We start from the raw sequence: 21,805 nt of genomic DNA on the forward strand, positions 1-21,805 counted from the left end.
ATTCTTTATCTCATCAGCTAAACCTCCATTTGACTTAAAAGAAAAACAAATAAGAACAGCAATAGACATTTATGTTAAATCATTAAAAGGCACTCTCAAGGTGTCTGTGGGGGATTAAGAAGTAGTTCCAGAGAATGGGAGATGATTTAAATAAAGACATAAATGCATCCAACTGAGCAGGCAAATTTACCACAGAAAGCTCATTGCTTATGGATGGTGGGGGATTTCCGACACAAAACAGATCTTTGTAAGGATGCCATGGATAAATGGCATTAATTAATCTGTGTGAATTCAATACAAAAGTTGGATTATTATTTTGTGCCTATATGTCAGTACTTAGAAGCTATTTATATTTAGCTCAGATTTCATTGGCTATTGATTAGGCAAGAATTCGAACCAGTTAATAAACTATTCACCAAGAATCTCTATGAACCCAGAACTGTGCCAGACTCCATTCATCAAGAGAGTTTGCATGTGTGTCAGTGGTAGGTGGCTATTCCTCTGCTCTTTATGTATGGTCTCTCATATCTGATCTTCTTCTGTACTTTTGGAGGTAGATATTAAAGGGTCCTAAGAGCAGGAATAGAACAGGTCTGTTCTTAGGAATTTTCGTTGTGTCTGCTAGGACAAAATTAGCGACATCTGGAAAGCTCCATAAAACAAGATAATTAAATGTCAAGATATATCAGAGACAGAACTTACTACAGTATTAAACTGGTTTCATTATTTGTGACCAGGAATGAGGAGGTAAGCCTTGCTAATATCAAGCAGAAGAACTGTATTGTCTAGCTATGTTCATAAATTCTGGGACCTGGAGTGGGGGTGGGGGACAAGTTGTCGCACCAGCGTCCTACTATAGGGCTTGAAATCCAAACCTTAGAATCACTCTGGTAAGGTGAGAGCCAAGTTAGAGTCAGATGTTCCCGTGGACTGCAATTAAATAGATGTTTCCAAAGCTGTCCTAGCACATTCGTTTGGTGTTAATAGGTGTCCTAAATAATTGGGTAAAATCAAGAAAAACAAGATATCCTGTGACTGAAATCAAAAGTGTGTTCTGAATCTCACAGAACAGAACAGAGCCTGGTTCATTTCAAAAAAACATTTAAACATTCTTATCCCAACAGAGGATTTTAAGTAACACTGCAGTAAACTATTTTCAGATATTAACACCTTTATGAAAATTATTTGGCTGGACAGCTACTTAATAAGATGTGAGAATGAAATGCTCATGAACTCCCGAAAGGAACACTGGAGCCCCCCAAAGCCCAACCCTCCATCTGAAGTGGGAATGGACTCTATGAGAAGGAGTGGAGAAACCAGAACAGGGAGGAACGATAGTTCCAAGACAGGGAGAAGATTCAGATAGGAATCTCAATCAGTGCCTGAGTGAAACGAAGGAGAGGGGATGAAAAGATGTTTCTGTTTGTGGTGTGGTAGAGTTTCTCAAGAAGAGAAAGCAGCAAAAGAACTATTGAGGATGAAATGTGTACAACCTTTCAGGGAGACAATTTGGTATTACCTATGGAACGTCTTTTAAAAGTCCCCACTCTTTGAATGCTAATTTTAGAATTAAAATTTAAGGCTACAGTTGTCCAAACAAGCAAAGGACTATGTCCTAGTTCGTTCAGGCTGCTATATAACGAACTACCTTAGACTGGGTGGCTTAAACAATGAACATTTATTTCTCACAGTTTAGAGGTTTAGAAGTCTAAAATCAAGGTGCGTGCAGATTCAGTTTCTGGGGAGAGCCTGCTTCCTAGTTCATAGATAATCTTCTTGCTGTCCTCACATGGCAGAAGAGGTCAAAGAACTCTTTGGGGTCTCTTTGATCAGGGCTCTAATTCTATTCATGAGGGCTCCATCCTCCTGATCTAGTGTCCCTGCCAGTCTCCACCTCCGAATAGCATTACCCTGGGACGGGGTTTTCAACGTACGAATTTTAGGAGGATATAAGCATTCAATCTATTGTAGTATATGTATGGGAATGTTCATCAGGGCCATTTTATAATAGCTAAGGAAAAAAAAACCAAGTAATTGGTAAACAAGAGGGGATGGATAAGAGAAATAAAGTAGAATATTTTGTAGCACTGAAGATGATTCTATTGATTTGTATTCTTAACGTGAAAAAATAACAAAATGAAAAAAAAAGTTACAAAGGAATATGAGTAATGTTATCAGATTATTAGAAAATATATGCAAAAGAGACAAATTCTAAAAGATTACATACCCCAAACCTAATAGTTGATTTCTGGATGTTGAAATTTAGGTGAAAATTTTCATTTTAATTTTTAGCTTTTCTTGGGTGTTTTTTTTTTTTTTTAATTTTTGTTTTTCTATAATGAAAAGCTAAAACTAAAATGTCCATGAGAAATACATGCAGATTTGCAGTGACAGGAATACTGAGGAGGAAGGTGGAAGATGCCTAAAGCTAGCACATACAAGGGTTCTGTACTTCCTGCTGTAACGATAAAAAAACCAAACCTTATTAAGAACCTACCAAGTACCAGGTTACTATGATAGACACAGACTTTGCATTCTCTGTGTTTGACATCTAATCAGAGAGAGAACAAGATTCAGAAGGGGGTTTTGTCTAAATTCTACCAACAGTCATGGGCAATTAACATCACTGACCCTTCAATTCTGCTGTTATAACACTAGGAAATTGGTGACCCCTGGGTTCCTTTTTCAGGTTAGACTTTGTCAATGCTTCAACAGAATCCTTCTCAAAATTTAACTTTAACCTAGGGCCAATGGTAAAATGCAGATGTGATTCGTGGGTCTCAGAAGATACCTGATTCCACCTGTCTAACATACTTGAAGGCTGTGAGTCCCAGGCATATACTTTTGAGTTGCAAGACACTAATACACACCATATCACTAAATTTCCCCAAGACCCCTTTAAAATAGCGATCCTTAGTCCTATTTTACTGATAATGGAATGACCTCTATGGGATCAAATGGATACAAAATGGCAAAGAAGGGACCCCAGTCAAGATCTTTTTACTGTAGTTTCCAAGATCTTTAATGTCGCATTCAGTGCTAAAATACTAGAAATTACTGCCACACTCATAAAAAGGGAATAGCACCAGGCATAGGATTGGTAAAGAAAGATGCTAATGGAGCTCAGAAGAATGAAAGGTCACTTTACGGGAGAATCTGTTAAGAACTCATTAAAGAAATTTCACATCAACCTTGAAGATGGCTAGAATGAAGGTAGGCAGAGACCAAGAGAGGATACAACAGTTAGGTATAATATGACAGATCAGAACATATGGCAGTGCAGAGGGAACCTGCAGAGAAGGGCCCCACATAACAGAACAGGCCTCTTAAAATAAGGCAGACCTCAGAGACTAAAAGAATATAGCAAACTCAAATTTTCAGTATGGCGTTGGAAGCCCTTTACCGACCTTCCTCTTCCCAACACAGAGGTTCTACTCGTCCCTGTTTACCTTCTTCTCCACTGCATGAAGAAATTGAGCCACTCAAAAAGATTTAAGCATTCCCATTCCCACATTTGCACTTATTGCCTTTATGATGCCCACACCTCCTGTCAGTGCACCTGTATCTTGAGTCCATAAACTCAAGTAAAACTCATGAGCTTTACTTCCATCCATGAAAACTTTAAGCACGGTCCCATTGGATCTCTCAGTTATTCTCATTTGTATGTTTTAGAGACATATACTCTTAGGCAGTGGGCAATATATAAATATTATTGGCAAAGTCCCTCAGTGTCTGCTTCTCCTTCCTACCTAAAGTTCCTGGAAGAAAGCACTGAGTCACTGTATTTCTTGGGTTCACCTCCATTGCTCCCATCATGCACTGAACATGGTAGGTACTTCCCCAGTGCTATCTGTACTACTACCTAGTTTTAAGAGGAGGACAAAGTTTGGTAAGAAAAAAAAAAATTACCTCCCCTCTTTAATTTGTTTCTCCTAAGTAGAACTCCCGAGAGAAGACTCAGGGCCCTCACCTTTGGCCCCATGTGCATCTTCAGAGGCATTCAGTAAAATGCCAGCTGTATGCTGTGCGCCCAAAGAAACAACAGAGTTAATTCTCTCCTTTTGAAATTGTGACTCCCACCCTCCTCCCCTTCCTCTAAATGTTTCCTTTTAAAGAAAGCTATGGTTCACTGCTACTGAAAATTAAAGACAACAGCATAAAGATCAAGGTCCAAGCTAGTGCCGGCAATGACAGAACATTAAAATCACCACTCAAATTTCTCTTTCCTTGAACACTGCCAAAGACTACTAATGGAAAGCCAATCCCCAGAACACCTGCTCATTTCAGATGTTCTTCACTTCCACCTCTTGGTTCACGAACTATTTTGACTACAAGAAACAAATTGGAGGTGATCTCCAGTTGAGATGAAATGGGAAAGACATATCCCTTAAAAATTGTATGTGAATACCCGCCACCCTGCTTCTCACCAACCCCCATCACAGCATGAAGTATCAAGAAAAAGTGGAGGGCTTATTATGCAAAGGTTAATATTTAAGGCTTAGAAGAGGAGAAATTAATCACCTTTTCCTCTTCCAAGCTATACTCTGCCCTTTCCAGCTGTCTCAGGCTTGCTTTTCTACCTCCTCTTAATTCCAGATTGCGTTTTGGCAGTCAGAGTGGACCCCAGAGTTCCTTCCATTTTCTGAAACGATATTTTCAAGATTTTCATCCTTTATGACTTCAGTTCCGAATCACACGTTGGCGTGATGGCTTGGGGGTGGTTTTCTGGATGTCTGACTACTGTACTCTGGTGGCTCAGCAAGACAGGGATAAGCTCATTCCCCATATGAACGTGGAAAATGTTAAGGGTGTGTTTGGAGCTTGTAAAGTATCTCTTATCTGCAATCAACACTGAAGGAGACAACATTTTGCCAGCAGAAACCTGTGGTTCGCCCAGAAGAAGAGACTGACCAAGTACATGCAACAGCCACATTATACCCTGAATGAGATGTTCTCACAAGACAGGTAAGGAGAGAGAAAAGATCAAACATGAGGAAAGAGAGAACTTCAGGGGATTTCTTTTCATTTTTACTTGTTAGTGTGTTGGACCCTGAGAAGCATGAAATTAAAACTCGCAAAAAACAGCCTATATCAACTTGCTGTGGTGACTCAAAAGTTGTCGTTTCTCAACTCAACTTTGCTGAAACACTTGATTCATGTTGTTCTTATTTAACCTAATTTGCATTGATTTAATCAGTGCTGGTATGCTTTAAATACATAATAAATTGGGATTCTGCAACTTAGATGACTTAGAATAGCTAAATTTCAATAAAGCTCATTTCAATCTGTTAATGTATACAGTTCTGCCAAGGGGTTTAAAAGCGTAGAAAAGATGCAAACTTGCCACATTAGAGGTGGGAAAGGTTTAAAGATACCATCCAGATGAAATGATTTGCAGGATAATAATGTGAAAAGCAATATATATATATACACATATATATCTTAATTACAACCTAGACACATCTTCTACATTTTGAGTAGCATACTTAGAAGAAAACTCACATATAAATGCAGTGAATTTAATTTTATTCTCTTTCCTTCTTGCCAACACTCAACTCTCTTCTGCCTCTCTGTACCAGCTCTACAAATCAAGTGACATCCAAAGTGGGACCTCTTCTTGCCCATTTGGCAGGCTCCATCATCACTTTGCCAAGCCGTCTGCATTAGGAGGATTTTCTTCCTAGCAGCCCTGGGGATTGGGTGGTTTAGACTCACAGTGCTTGCTGAATGGTTGGCCAATGTTTACTCCTGCCTGCCCCCGCCTCCCCCACCACCCTTTAGAGTTTATGGCTCAATCAGCCAGCCTGCTGTCAGGAATAATTGTGTTGGCAAAAGGTGAAAACACTTGATGGTGAAATTGTTTGTCTGCTCAAGTGTTCCGCAGCACCTTGCAGGTGCCAGGATGAAAACTGCAGGTGCCCAGTCCAGAGTCAGGTAGGAGGCTAGAGTGACCGACAGGCAACCATCAAGAATGGCAAGGGAAGAACACCACTTAGGTGTGGGACAGCAAAAAATCTATCTGTGGGGTAGGGAGCTGTAAGACCTTGAGTAACAGCCTGATATCTCTGTGTCTCAGTCTCATCATGTGCAAAATTAAGGGACTTGATTTTCTTTTCTTTTCTTTTTTCTGTTCAAAGATTTTATTTATTTGACAGAGATCACAAGTAGGCAGAGAGAGAGGGGGGAAGCAGGCTCCCCACTGAGCAGAAAGCCCAATGTGGGGCTCGATCCCAGGACCCTGAGATCATGACCTGAGCCTAAGGCAGAGGCTTACCCCACTGAGCCACCCAGGAACCCCAAGGGACCTGATATTCTAACGTCTCTTCTAAGTCCTAAGATGACATGTGATGTCCAGGACATCTTGGATTTGTTTTCCTTCCAATTAAATAACATCTTGGAGATAAATAACCAGGGCAGAGCTTGGATGAATAAAAAATGTAATGATTCATGCCCCTGTTCATAGGATTTTTCCTGAAAAGTACCACCAGTCTTTGATGACTTTGACTCCACTGGCTGGTGCCTTCAGCTTGGATGCTAAGTAAGAACCAACGCAGTTACTTGTCCAAAGTCAATCCAGCCTGGGAGCTTTGGTAACCTACCACCTTCTTATCAAAGTCAGTACCACTACAGATAATGCCCACTTACTTTCAATTCCTGAGAAGCAGAGATGATGGGAATTCAAAGAGAGGAGCTGGAGATTCACATTTGATTCCCCCTATCACATCCTTGGTTATCTCTGTCAAGACGCTAGACTTACCCACACTCACTTCCAGAAGGATTTCCCTCTGCCATCTCTTAGGATTTTTTTTTTTTTTTTAAACAAATGATCAACAGGTTCCTGACAATAGCCATACAAATCCTCTCCAAGCCTTTTGGTTGGAACAACAGAAAGAGTGAGCTCATTTTAAGAACCCCATCTACAGATGATTCTGAATGGAAATAATCAGGCAAAGATTTCTCTTCATACTTAGAAGGCACAATTTAGCAACAGTCTCTAAGTTTAATTAGGGTTATGTGTATGGGGGGGTAGGCTTCATTATGGTTTAAACTACTCTTTCTCTGCTTATTCTCTATTATTTTCTCCTAGAGGTACCCCAGGGTGCTGTAATCACCATGTGCAGCATGTTGGGGTCAGCCCTCCTGGGTGTCATACAGCAGAATCTTTCTTTAATCCACCTGGGACCTTACAGATATCTAAGGGGAATGATTAAGTCCCTGAAGGCTCTCAGGCAGGACTCCCTGTAAACAGACATACGGTTCTGCCACACTGGGTCTCATACCACCAAACCGGGATGATTTCCAAACCCACTGGATTTAGAAACCATTTCCCCATCTACCACTAGAAAGGGCTGGCTGACTGCAGAACTCCAGTGCCTGTAAGGAAAGGGGAAAAGAAAAAAGAAAAAAAAAATCTTAGCCAAGCCCCCACAATCACTGCTTTACTCTATCTTCTCTCAAGTTGCTTTTCTAAAGCAAAGGACCAAATGTTGATTTCTCTACAGATTCCTACGTGTCTCTTACACGTAGACAGCTTTAAAGGGGGAAGGGGGAAACATCCCCAAAAGGAAAGGGGGAGAGAACAGAATCTTTCAGTTTCCTGCTTGGAAATATCTTGTCGTTGAGGATGCTAGCCCACATCTACATCCCCTCTCCCCCTTTTTTGAAATATGGACAAAAACGCTGAAAGTGTTTTCCGTTTCATCAAAGAACATATATTACTTTAGTGGCTCGGTAAAATGTTGGTTTTATGCCCACCCCTTTTCAATCTGCCCATGTCTGAGGTGCTCCGGGAAGACGCACAATCGTGAGCAGCTTACGACACTCAGTGAGCAGTAGGTGCCTGTGCAAGCTCGCGCCGCACACAGCCTGGCGGAGGGAAGGAGCCCGGGCGCCGCTCCCCGCTCCCCGCGCCGCCGCCCGCGCCTCCCCGCCGCCCGAAAAGCATGAGCGAGCGGGCTCTCCGCAGCCGCCCCGGGCGCGAATGGCAGGCGGTCTCCGCGGAGTAAAAGGTGGCGCCGGTCAGTGGTCCTTTCCAATGACGGACATTAACCAGACTGTCAAATCCAGGGGAGTCGTGAGCCCCGAGTTTGGAGGTTTGTTTTTTTTTTCCCCCACAACGTCACAGTCCGAACTGCAGAGGGAAAGGACAGCGGCAGGAAGGCGAAGCCCGGCGCCGGCACGTAGTTGGGAAACTTGCGGGTCCTAGAAGTCGCCTCCCCGCCTCGCCAGCCGCCCTTGCAGCCCAGAGCCGAGCAGCAAAGTGAGACATTGTGCGCCTGCCAGATCCGCCGGCCGCGGACCGGGGCTGCCTCGGAAACACAGAGGGGTCTTCTCTCGCCCTGCATATAATTAGCCTGCACACAAAGGGAGCAGCTGAATGGAGGTTGTCACTCTCTGGAAAAGGGTGGGTAAGACACTTTTTAATTAAATTCTTTCCCGAAGATTTTTTTTTCCTCCCTTTTCTTTGCTGCAGCATCTAACATGGACCAAATCACCATCTCTTTGATCTTTCCGTGGCTGTGAACTTTCTATGCTGCCCAGCTTTCTGCATGCTTAGAGGTGAACGTGTGGCTTTGGGGAGGGGGGGGGGTCCTTCTTTATTTCAATATATTTATTTGATTTTGCCCTTTTCTCCCCCTCCCCCGCTTCCCCTCCCTTGGAATAAAATATGATGTAGATTTCTGACCGAGCGCTTCCAATGGACATTCTCCAGCCTCTCTGGAAAGATTCTCGCTAATGGATTTCCTGCTGCTCGGTCTCTGTCTATACTGGCTGCTGAGGAGGCCCTCGGGGGTGGTCTTGTGTCTGCTGGGGGCCTGCTTTCAGATGCTGCCCGCCGCCCCCAGCGGGTGCCCGCAGCTGTGCCGGTGCGAGGGGCGGCTGCTGTACTGCGAGGCGCTCAACCTCACCGAGGCGCCCCACAACCTGTCCGGCCTGCTGGGCTTGTCCCTGCGCTACAACAGCCTCTCGGAGCTGCGCGCCGGCCAGTTCACGGGGTTAATGCAGCTCACGTGGCTCTATCTGGATCACAATCACATCTGCTCGGTGCAGGGGGACGCCTTTCAGAAACTGCGCCGAGTTAAGGAACTCACACTGAGTTCCAACCAGATCACCCAACTGGCCAACACCACCTTCCGGCCCATGCCCAACCTGCGCAGCGTGGACCTCTCGTACAACAAGCTGCAGGCGCTGGCGCCCGACCTTTTCCATGGGCTGCGGAAGCTCACCACGCTGCACATGCGGTCCAACGCTATCCAGTTCGTGCCGGTACGCATCTTCCAGGACTGCCGCAGCCTCAAGTTTCTTGACATCGGATACAATCAGCTCAAGAGTCTGGCGCGCAACTCTTTCGCCGGCTTGTTCAAGCTTACCGAGCTGCACCTGGAGCACAACGACTTGGTCAAGGTGAACTTCGCCCACTTCCCACGCCTCATCTCCCTGCACTCCCTCTGCCTGAAAAGGAACAAGGTGGCCATTGTGGTTAGCTCACTGGACTGGGTTTGGAACCTGGAGAAAATGGACCTGTCTGGCAACGAGATCGAGTACATGGAGCCCCATGTGTTCGAGACCGTGCCGCACCTGCAGTCTCTGCAGCTGGACTCCAACCGCCTCACCTACATCGAGCCCCGGATCCTCAACTCCTGGAAATCGCTGAATAGCATCACCTTGGCGGGGAACCTATGGGACTGTGGGCGCAACGTGTGCGCCCTGGCCTCATGGCTCAGCAGCTTCCAGGGGCGTTACGATGGCAACTTGCAGTGCGCCAGCCCGGAGTACGCGCAGGGCGAGGACGTCCTAGACGCCGTGTACGCCTTCCACCTGTGCGAGGATGCCGAGCCCACCAGCGGCCACCTGCTCTCAGCCGTCACCAACCACAGTGACCTGGGGCTCCTGGCCAGCCCGGCCACCACACTCGCTGACGGAAGGGAGGGGCAGCTCGACGGCACGCACGAGCCGGCTACCGTGGGTCTCCCCGGCGGCGAGCATGCCGAGAACGCTGTGCAGATCCACAAAGTGGTCACAGGCACCATGGCCCTCATCTTCTCCTTCCTCATCGTGGTCCTGGTGCTCTATGTCTCCTGGAAGTGTTTCCCAGCCAGCCTCAGGCAGCTCAGACAGTGCTTTGTCACGCAGCGCAGGAAGCAAAAGCAGAAACAGACCATGCATCAGATGGCTGCCATGTCTGCCCAGGAATACTACGTTGATTACAAACCGAACCACATTGAGGGAGCCCTGGTGATCATCAACGAGTATGGATCCTGTACCTGCCACCAGCAGCCCGCAAGGGAATGCGAGGTGTGATTGTCCCAGTGGCTCTCAACCCATGCGCTACCAAATACGCCTGGGCAGCTGGGGCGGCCGGCCAGCGCCAGGCTGGGGTCTCCTTGTCTGTGCTCTGATATGCTCCTTGACTGAAACTGTAAGGGGATATCTCCCAGAGACTTGACATTTTAGCTTTATTGTGTCTTAAAAACAAAAACGAAATAAAACACAACAAAAACCCCACCCCACAACCTTCAGGACAGTCTATCTTAAATTTCATATGAGAACTCCTTCCTTCCTTTGAAGATCTGTCCATATTCAGGAATCTGAGAGTGTAAAAAGGTACCAATCATTGATTTTTTTTTTTTTTTGTAAACTAAAATGTTTAAAATAAAATAGCATTTACAGTTTTTACAGACTGGTGTAACCTAAATGAATTGTTACCTGTGTTAAAAGAGAAGCAACAGTTAAAACGTCCTTCCCTGTGTGTGTGTGTATGGGGGGGGGGGTGGAGGGTGCGTTGGCTAGAGGGAAAATCCAGAAATTCAGGAGCATAGTAGACTCAATTTGGAATATTAAGAAGGACAAATACAGCTCATGAGGTTGATTTATCCCCATATGACTAAAGACTGGAGGGGGGGAAAGCAAGACCTTTCGTATTATTTTTAGGGGAGTGCAGTGCAGTCACGGTAACGCAAGTGAAAGTGGAACTGAGGACTGAGCATCACTGCTTAGCCTTGAAGGCAGGGATCATTACAAATAGCTTTTAAAAGGCAGTGTCAGACCGTTTGTCCTATGAACAAGAAACATTTTCGCACTTAATATAACAACCATCTTTCAAATCAATTCAAAGTCTCACCCCCAAAAGTCACTGGTTCATAATTCTCTTATGCCTCTGATTCACCAGAGTGGTGGCATTTGTGCCCTTTTCTATACTCTCCCAAGTGAAAGACAGACCCTCAGCTCCTGTTCAGCAAGATCTGACTGAGGGAAGGAAGAGGAATAAGACAGAATCCAAATGCTGGCCAATGAAAGCTGTGCTTTCTGGGGCACATTGCTAAGACTGCAGCAAGCTTAGGCTCTCAGTAGTGACAGCACACTCCTAGTTACTTTGGGGAACAGTGAAAAAAATCCTCTGGCTGAATGCCTACCGGGTAACTAGCAGGAGACTTTAGGGGCAGACTTGGTAGAGAAGCAATGGAGGTCGGGCGGGATAGGGGGAAGATCACCATTGACCCTGTGTTCAAATATTACAGAGATGGGAATAATTTGTTAGCCTGGAACAGAAAAGCTGCCTCTTTTCAGATTGCCCTTTTGTGTAATGCCTGCTTTCCCTGAGCTCTTTTACTTTTCTCTGTGTTGGGATCAATGACTGCTTCTTCTCACCCCTTCACAGGTTTCCAGGTCCATCATGGAGATTTAGGTTATTTACTGAACTAAATTAAAGAGTAGTAGCAGTTGGTGGGTGAAGGGAAGGGAAAGAGGGAGGAGTACTGTGTGTTGGATGGGAGGGGTCTTTCACTCGCTAACACTTTAAGCAAATGTATGATGGAAATAAATGGAGATGGAGAGCAGATGGTGAAAACCGAACCAATACCCATGCCCAGAAGTCTTTTTCAAACTCAGGTGCTCACCCTTCTGAAAGATCCTACAGCCTGGCATCTATCTATCCATCCATCCTTCCTTCCTCCCTCCCTCCTTTCTTTCTTTCTTCCTTTCTTTCTTTCTTGAGAGACATTCAAATAGTAGGGAGAGGGAAGGGGAAAACACACACACACCACCATCTCTCAAATGCAAATGCCTCTAGCCACCTACCTAAAGAGAAAAAACCAGCTGTCTGAAATGCAGAATCTCATCACCAGGAGGTTTACTTAGGCTGAGGACTGGTAGTAGGTTTCTCTTCTACCTAGGGAGAAATCCATTTGCCTAATAATACTGCACATAAGGGGCCCTTTTGAGAGAAATACTTTGCAAATGTCTCTAAGATGCTAAACCTTGAGAGTAGAGTTTAACACCTCCCTCCCCCTCTCTCTAGCTCCGCTCGCGCTCTCTCCCCCCGCCCCCACAGGCATGCACATGCACCCCAGCTCATTCTTCCTGACCAGAAACTTCATCTTCTTTGTTTCTAATTAAGACATGACATTATGGCAGACACCATGCTCTTAACATGTATTTAGGCGAGAAGAGAGGTGCCTTATTTGATAATTTTGAGGAGAAGTTTTTGGATTCAGCCTATGCATGACAATTCAGGGCTGCTGTTTTAAATAGCATGCCACTCAGGGGGCAGGAGCAGTAGAAACGAGGTCTGCTTAGGGGTGTACCATTTGTAATTAAACTCGAATAAATGGTCTCTAGAAGACAACATGCCTTTTTTGGAAAAAAAAATAATAATTCCCAAACTGTGGCAATTGAAAGAAAGTTCCTTGGATACCACTGATGTAATCTCATAGGAAGGTTACTGGAATCAAGTGCCAAAGGCTACTTCTACCCTGGTGCATTAAGGATTGTGTGCTGGTGTGCTTATAAGGAAAGCTTCCAGAAGCAAATCCTTTCTGGCAAACATCAGAACCACAGGTCCCTCTACCCCCAGAAATACAGATATTTGAGACTGTAGAGTTTATCTCCTATACCCAAGACCTTTTTTCCTTTCATTCTTCTTTTTTCAATGTGGTCATGAGAAAAAGCCAAAGAATAATTGTGCTTTGTTTTATGATGCTGGCCACCCCCCCCCCCCCAACCCAAACCAAATGACTAAGTATCACATATGTAGAACTTGAGTCCACGTACATCTAATGAAAGATCATTGGAAAGAGGAATCTGCAATCTGGTAACTGGAGAGTAAATGCCAGCCGTAGAAAACTGTGTTTTTACTTTGTGTGTCTGTGTAACTTTGCATCATGTGTCTTTGTAGCAAATATGTTTTCTACACAAACAGGAATGTAGCTCACATCATTTTATGCTCATGCACCTCTTGCTTTGGAAAAAGACAGGGTGGGGAAGGGGAAAGATAATGGAAATCAGAAGTTTTAACTAAGGTTTTGTGGCACTTGAAATCTTTTCTTTCACAAATTAATTAATCTTTAAGCTTCAAGAAACTTGTTCTGACCCCTCTAAGCCAAGTACAGAACATTTAAAAGAGAATCTAATTTTTAAAGGCATAGTATCCTTTTTATGTGTTCTTCCCACAGAGGGTGCTAATATCGTTATCCTGTGCTATCTGAAAAGAATTTAAGGCCACAATTCACGCCTCTTCCTGGGCACTGTGATGGATTAACCCCCCATTTGCAGTACCTTCCCAGATGATTAAAGTTCAGCCATGGCATAGAGGTTTTTCGAATATTTATATAGGGAAAAAAAAAGTCCTTTCTGATGACAAATGACACTCGCACACCAATCTTAGACCCAATAGTCTTTTAGGTTGTGCCAGAGGGAGCAGGTTAAAGAATGCTTTGGCCTTCCTTTAGAGAAAAGGCAACTCCTGATACTCAGACTTAGGCCATGATGGTTGAGAAGCCCAGTCCCAAGCCCAGTCCCAAGCACAACCCACGCTCCCGAGACTGCAAGTTGCCATCACAAAGAAAAGATTATTCCAGCAAAAGGAAACATTCTTTAAAATCCATTTTTTTAATATTCTCCCAAGCTCCTCAAAGTATCAGAGTGCCTTACCTTTCCTCCCTGCCTGCAGGAAGACAGACATTTGGTATGACTTAGCATCAACAACACATTTCTGAGTATGTGTAAGTAATTAGAGGGGCAAACGCCACATGGTGCTCCTCTCCAGTTTCATAAGCAACTTACCCAGATCATAGGAGGGCTCAGGGGCCACCTGTGTTTTGGGGTTATGTTAATCGACTCGTCATCAGGTTTGGTGCCTATTCTATCTGGCATCGCCACAGAGAAGGGGACACTGGTGGGTCACATATTCTGGTAAAATAAAAGGCACTGGATACCTCTGTCATAGAGAACATTATCAAAAGGCCAGAATGTATATCTTTTTTGGAGAATGGGTATTATACTGTTGCAGGGTAGTCAAAATAAGCATCAATTATCTCCTCTAGATAAGCAGTTATGTTGGTTGATTTGGATTTTGTCACTGATGGAATAACAAGTAATAAGGAATTAGCAGGAATATGACTGTTGAACAGTCATGGTTTAGGAGAAGTTTATATTTTAATTTTTATTAATCTTTATATATATTTAGGAGTTTAGGGACATGCACACACATTTTACATACACAACACAGATATAACCATACACATATGCGCATATTGCCATATTCCTATAACCACATATATAGCCACACACACAATTACATTACGTAAGTACTTTCCAGCATTAATTACCCTCCTACTTTCTTCCTCCATGATCAAACAGTTAGTCAGGAAAGGACCTGATAAAATCAATCACAAGTAAAATGTAAAGGTGGATGATGGTATTATCAGGGATCAGGCAATGAATTGGTAGATGCTTTGCAGGCTGGAAGATCTTTTGAGCTCCTTGTGCTATAGGAGAGTATAAGCCTGCTACCTACTGGTAAGTGCCAGCAAATGTCAATGCATTCTTTTGAGAGTAACTTCCTAACTAATAAGTTCCATCTCAAGGTTAGGAAACCTATTTCTCCATTAAAAATATTCTACTCTTATTTTTTCCCTCAGGGATCCAAGTGGCAAAATTCTTTTTTTTTTTTTTAAAGATTCTATTTTTTTATTTGACACAGAGAGAGATCACAAGTAGGCAGAGAGGTAGGCAGAGAGAGGGGGAAGCAGGCTCCCTGCTGAGCAGAGAGCCCAATGTGGGGCTCGATCCCAGAACCCTGGGACCATGACCTGAGCGAAAAGCAGAGGCTGAACCCTCTGAGCCACCCAGGGACTCCCAAGTGGCAGAATTCTTAACTTGTGACCAGACACCATCTTCTGGCCTTCCTCAGTAGACCCAGTTTCTGAAGGTCTCTGGTTTTTTGTTCACAAGCCTAGGACCTAGTCACTACATCCTTAAGGTTCAGTCAGAGATGTAAACAAGATGGAGGGAATAAAATTTATGGGGCATGGGAGCCTTTGGCTAGGTCTTGATATGTGAGAGATACACGAGGAACCTGAGGCATGGAGACATTCAGTGCTTTGTGTGAAGTCACCCAGCTCATAATGGGGAGCACTAGTATTCGGGTCCAGTGGCCTTTTTCTATACCTTATCTCTTGTTTCCTTGAACAGTTGCTCCCTCCACCCCTCCATCCTGCAGAGCCTAGCACTAGCCGGGACACAGGGCACATGGTCACATGTTCTTGTTGGATGCAGGTACGAGAATAAGGTATAGGCATCCATCCCCATATTTTTGTTGAGGATTTCTTCACATTTCTTTCTTGGTCAGTGAAAGAACTATGTCTCTGTGGGCACATCTACCACCCACTCAACAACTGGTCATGTCTGGAAACATTTTTCTTTTTTTCCATGCATGGTGGTGGGGCTTACTGGCATCTAGTGGGTAGAGGTCATGGATCCTGCTAAACATCCTACAATGCACAAGAAAGCACCTCACAGATAATGGTTTGTTCCAAACTGTCAAGAGTGCTGAGGTGAAGAATCTCTGCTCTGTGGTCCAAAGTAATGAGGTTGTCTAAACCAACATATTATGCTCAAGCTTTGCATCAAATAGCCTTTCTGATGAGTTAAGTCTTGGTTTGCCCAGATCTATTCTCTTTTAATCTTCCTCTCTCTTGGCCAGAAAACTGAAAGTCTAAATTAAAAACCCTCAGGTTGGTTGCTAATCAGCGAGAAGACCTGTCGTTAGCACATGGTTCTCAGAGAACATATGGCAAAACTTAAATTAACTGGGACGAAACTTGTCAGAACCCTCAATTGACCCACTTTTTCTTAGCAATACCTCATTTAGGAAACAGAAAAAAAAAATCAAGTTAACAGTGGATATTTACTTAACAAGAAGGAAAATGAGAAACATGATATTCCTCCCAGAACTAATTCAGCGACCTGCTTGTGCTTTCTCCTTCTCTAACAAGTCTGGAATGTCTCTGAGGTGGGAATGGGTTTCCCTGTAAAAAAGTCAATGTGCTTTGTCTAGTGAGTAGGGTGGATATATTCTGAATCAGGGAAATGATCACAGCCCTTAGAAATAGGATGTTCTGGGATGCAGGCATCACAAATGGAAATGCATTGGGGGACAGAGCAACACAGGTAAATGAAGTTATAGGCATAAGACATTATGAGGGAATTGGAGAGTTCATTTAAAAACAAGGCAATTCACATTTGACTGGCCCTGGTGAATCACAGCACTTCTGCAATCCAGGGCAAGTGACTGCTCCGGAAGGTCAGGGTCCAGAACTCAGGAGCTGGGCCCTTTAAACCTGGTGCTGTTACTCACATGCCTTGGGTTCATCTGGTGATCATCTTACTGTGCTAAGTCTCTGTCTCTTTGCATTGAGGTGGATTCATCCGGGTGTTCACTAAGAACCCTTCCAGTTCTGGGGCCCTATGCTACCGCAAAATGCAAATTCCACCATCCCACCCCAACTCCCATACCTCAGATATTCTGATTCAGCAGCTTGCCTACATATGAATGAGAAAAGGTAGATAAAAAATCACAGAGACAAGGGCTTCAGAGAGGAGGTGGGGATGCTGGAAAACAGATGAGAAAGCACAAGCATGTGTGGGTGGGAAAATAGGGTTTCAGAATGTGCAGGAAGAGATAAAAGGAAATCCTAGCAAGGACTCACTCACACTCACCCACACGTGAGACCAGAGGCATAGGGATGCACTCTGAAGCAGGCCCAGTAACAAAAAAAAAAAAAAAAAAAAAAAAAAAAAAAAAATCAAGGCTGATGAATGCCACTGGGCAGGGGTGGGATGGGGTGGGATGGGGTGGGGTGGGGTGGGGTAGGAATGGGTAGGGAAGAAGTACAGAAAAATATCCATACAGGACTCCTAAAATAACTTACTATATTCTACACAGTTACAATGAATATTGGAATTGAGAGCCCTTTTGTAACATGAGAAGAGGTGGGAGGGAAAGAAAAAGGGAGATGGGAGAAAAGAAAGGCCAGGTGAGCAGAGGTGCGGGAGGGGAGTGAAGGGGGGAAAAAGAGCAAGAGGGAATTATTTTGCTCAAATATCTTAAGTAGCTATAATATACCAACTCGACTCCTTAGTCATTTTTAGTCATTTCTTTCTTTATGGTCGTCTACCACGTTTTCTATTCTCTTCTTCCAAATGTGATGCTGGGAAGCCATTTCTCCCCTCCTTGATGAGAAAAAATAAGTCATCGTCTAGCTGCATCCTCCTTTCTCTCGCTCAGCCAGGAGAAATCTGTACATCGGAACCACTGGGGAGCTTGAATGGACACAGATGCCATGGGTCCCTCCCCAAGAGATTCTGATTTAATTGATCTGGAGTGTGGCTTTGGTGAGGAGACTTTTTAAAGCTTCCAGGTGATGGCAAAGGTCAGCCAAAGTTGACAGGCACCAAGCTAGAGGGTCACAAGAATCAAAACAGGTGCAGCTCAGTGACTGACTGTACCCACAGGTCTGACTGCAGCTCTTTATACGTGGTGGCTGGTGGCGGGCTGGACAGGATCACTGCCCAGTGAGGAGTCCCCACCTGACTGCACCTGGTGGGGCTAATACTATGAAAAAGATGTGTAAGCATTGATGGACTTGCAATTTGTCCTGGAGCACTCCATAATTTACAAAGTGCTGTTTACAATTAATTATTTTCTTGGCTTTAATTCACTCAACCATCTCAAAAGGCAGACACAAACTAGTCCCATTTTTTTTAAGACAAGAAGACTCCCAACGGCAAGAGGTTAAATAGCCTGCACAAAGTCAAAGTTACTGCCAGGCCAGACACCCAGAACTGCCTCTTTTAAATTCTGTGCCCTTCCTCTTCCAACACTTCCCTTTCCTTCCCTGCTTGAGATAGCACGCAATAAGTCTCCCAGGAAGAGTCACGGAGAACACACTGCACACACGCTTCTGCACTCTCCCCTTCCCCTCCTGGAGCCCGGCAATGACAAGGAATGGCATCATAGCTGCCCCACTGCCCCTTTCGGGCCCCCACCCCTGCCCATGCCTGACATTTGTCCCGGGAGCTTCTATGATGCCTCAGAGACATCCAAAGAGATGTCAGCTCTTTGCAAATACCCCAGCACTGAAAGTTCCCTTTCCACTTGACTGCTGCCGTCCATTCCTTTGCTACCAACACTTTACAGAATGTGAAAACTAAGTCCCCGTAGAAAACTGATGGATGGATGGATGGATGGATGGGTGGATGGGTGGATGGTAATAATTGTGTGTGTGTGTGTGTGTGTGTGTGTGCGCGCGCGCACGCAGGGGCTTAAAAAAAGGATCTTTGGGGGAAATAACAAACAAACTGCTCCCGTGCTAGAACTTCAAGAACTGAAGCAGCTGGGGGATGTATATTTGGACAAGAGATCCTCCCTTGTTCCCCTCAAATGAAATAACGCAGACCATCAGTCATGTGTAAGACCAGATCTGCCAATAGTTTAAGGGCTTAAAATAAAGCCAGGATAAAGACTGAATCTTGTAGCATACTTTATCTCCTTAAACCAGTGTTTTCTTTAAAAGTCATGTATCATGAGGTGTTCACCATCACTGTGTTTATCTTCAATGAAGAATTCTCAGTATTGCAAACTACGGCAGGGACCTCTATCTCTGAGATACTGTAGGCAGCCCGGAGAAAAAGGAGAAGGCTCAGTCAGTGCAAGTAAGAGCTGCATTAGTCTGCCACAGAAAAGGTCTGAAAAAGTCAAGTGATACGCAACTAATGGGCCAGTGCAACAACGTGTCCCCAGATGGCCAAGGCAATCCTGTCACTTGTCTCTCAGTTGCAGAACCACCATGTAATATATGATTCTGTCTTGCTTTCTCTGCTCCATAGTGATTGCATTTGTGGCAAAATCCATATTTCCCTGCAACTGAGTGTGTGTGTTTGTGTGTGTGTGTATATATGTGTATGTATATATGTGTATGTGTGTGTGTGTATGTTTTGTGTGTATTTTATTCTGAAAATAATGGTCTTTTTTGGAATTCGGCCTCACTCCTTTGCTTGCCGTCCAGGTCATTTTTATCTGAGTTTCTCATATTGATTCTATTTTGCACACTATTTCAAAAATCATAAAGGTACAAAAAGAAAAGAATAAACATGCTCTAGGGAAAGAGAGTCTTGAGAAACCACACTGTAACTGAAATGGAACAAAAGGTAACATACCTCTCAGATTTTTAAACTCCAACTCCATTGGTCAACTCATTCACTCAAAGCAGCACAATGTTCCTTGTGTAGGAATTAAGTAAATAAGTGTTGAGTGAACAACAGAACAGTTTAACTTGAAGAAGCCGCCTTAGGAAGAGGATTGTGCTACAAATTTAGACCCACTAGACTCACCAAGTATTGTGCAGCAGAGACGTTCACTTTATCCTGTTTCATGTATGAAAGGCAACCACCCCCCTCCCCCAGGGAAAGGCTTATTAAAATATTTTCCTTACTAGATGCCTGGCAACCTGCTAAGTCTTTCGCATCTTCAGTTAAGCCCTGCAATAAACCTTCACCTTTCCTTGTCCAGAGAAGCATTTTTTTTTTCAGAGAAGTATTTTAATATCCTCATTTTACAGATGGGTAAACTGAGGTTTGGAGAGGTCCAATGACTTGCCCAAGGTCACTCCCCATAGCAGGGATTGTCAAGCACTTGACTCTAGACACAAAATGCTTGGGTTCAAATTCTGGCCAAATAAGTTTGGCAAGTTACTTAACCTTTCTGATTCTCAGTTTGTTCATCTAGAAAATGGGGACAGGATTGTTGCAGGAATTAAGGAAATTAGTATTGAGAATTAAATAAATGAGCTATTCTTTGTAAAGTGCTTAGAACAATGCCTGGTACATGGGAGGTGCTAGATAAGGATTGTGTTTCATTTTGTTTTGTTTCTTTTTGCTTTATGTTATTTTATATTGTTAATAAAAGATAAATAAAACAAGGTCACATGGCCAGGGAGGACTGTTATACTCCAAAGCCATGCAACCCCCGTTTCCTTCTGTGATAAAATGATACACAAAAACCTGAATTCCTGCAAGCACTGGGTGTGAAAGAAAAAGATTAAGGAGGCAGAGGAGAGAGTCGGAAAGCATTCTTTCATAGCTCTGCAACTGGCTCAGGCTTTGGCCTCTACACTCCTGCTTGACTCTGTTCTGGTTGTGAACTGGCTTTTCTTTGCCACCAAGGTCAGGCAGCCCTGGTGAACGTACCCACCCACCTCTGCAAGATGTGTGTGCACTGGCCTGCACCTCTGTGGACTTGTGCAGGTGTGGGGACATCCTCAAGTTTGCACATGAGCTGAAGGCTAATGGCTGATGGCCAGCATTGTTCTTCGGAGTCTTTGACCACCAGCAAAACTCATCTCTACATCAGAGCTGTTTGCTCTGTGTGCTCATTTCCTGAAGGTGGAAAGCTACTACACAGCTTACAATTGTTATCCAGTTTCCAAACTCTCATTTAATACCAGCAATATTAAATCATACTGGCCCCCGGGATACTACGTATACATCTTCAGCTGTAACAGATTACTGGTGTTTATTTAAGGATGTTTTTTTCTCTGTGTACTAACAGCTACAGTTTGATGTTGCTAAGCAAATGTAACAGGATGAGACACATCTGAGCAGGACTCTCTTCTGGGAGAGAAGCTCATGTGTCAAGAGGCTGAGTCTGAGTTCAGTTTTGATAGTAGTTTCTTGCTGGCTCCAGGGAAAGTCCCTGTCCAGGCCTTTCTTTTCTCAAATGTAGTAGTGATTTTTTGGCTTTCCTTTTAGTTGTTGCATTTAGTAGGCAGGGTGTGGAGTTAAGGGGGTGGGGTGGGTAGGAGTCATTTCCAATACATTCTTCTCTGCTTTTGCTTATTAGCAGGTAAAATGGTGAAATCATCAAACTTCCCCCAAGGAAAGGTTCCACCCTCCTCACAGATCTACCCAACACCACTGACAGAGACCAGGTTTGGTTCCAGGGGATGCACTATTTTGTAACTAGGGCATTTATAGTGAGCGATGACTATTCGTAACCACTGTCTGTTCCTTGTGTGTCACTGACAGAATGGTTCAAGAATGCTCTGACCCTGCTTCGAACAGGCATATTAAGGATACTATGGCCAAAGTGAAACCCCGAGACATGAATCTGTATCCCAGGAAAAGCAATACCTATTGGGAAATTGAGGACCACCCTCTGTTTACTTTTTTTTTTCTTTCTTCCCATCTTCTTCCCTCCCAGCCAGTCTCCCTCCCTTCCTTTCCTCCCTTCTTCCTTCCTTCCTCCTCATTCACTTTTTCCTCTTCTTCCCTTTCTCCTCTTCCTCCTCCCCCTCCCCCTCCCTTCCCCACCTGCCCCTCCTCCTCCTCCTCCTTTTTCTTCTTTTAACTGAATTCATAGTAATGAGTTACACTACGCATTCCCAGTGGGGGCAATATTGAACCAAGGTGGTAAAGACTGGTTCTTGAGAGGTAAAGACTGGTTCTTGAGAGGTGTAGATATCACACA

General features: G+C 44.1%; 2 protein-coding genes across 8 annotated transcripts in view; one reads left to right on the forward strand and one right to left on the reverse strand.

The window, feature by feature from the left end:
- Positions 1 to 21,805, reverse strand: part of CTNNA2 (catenin alpha 2) — a 1,143,090-nt gene that overhangs the window by 385,555 nt on the left and 735,730 nt on the right. The window lies entirely within an intron of this gene.
- On the forward strand, positions 7,738 to 10,740 carry LRRTM1 (leucine rich repeat transmembrane neuronal 1). Of its 3 annotated transcripts, none has more exons than XM_045979224.1 (2): positions 7,738 to 8,559; positions 8,678 to 10,740. In XM_045979224.1, the coding sequence occupies exon 2, from the start codon at positions 8,737 to 8,739 to the stop codon at positions 10,300 to 10,302; it is 1,566 nt and encodes a 521-aa protein (XP_045835180.1). In that variant the 5' UTR covers positions 7,738 to 8,559; positions 8,678 to 8,736; the 3' UTR covers positions 10,303 to 10,740. The 3 variants fall into 3 exon arrangements, with proteins under 3 accessions (XP_045835180.1, XP_045835181.1, XP_045835179.1); XM_045979225.1 differs by having other exon boundaries at positions 7,738 to 8,408; XM_045979223.1 differs by having other exon boundaries at positions 7,738 to 8,404.

Source organism: Meles meles, chromosome 15 (assembly GCF_922984935.1).
Source record: "Meles meles chromosome 15, mMelMel3.1 paternal haplotype, whole genome shotgun sequence".
In the NCBI taxonomy this organism is placed as follows: Eukaryota; Metazoa; Chordata; class Mammalia; order Carnivora; family Mustelidae; genus Meles; species Meles meles.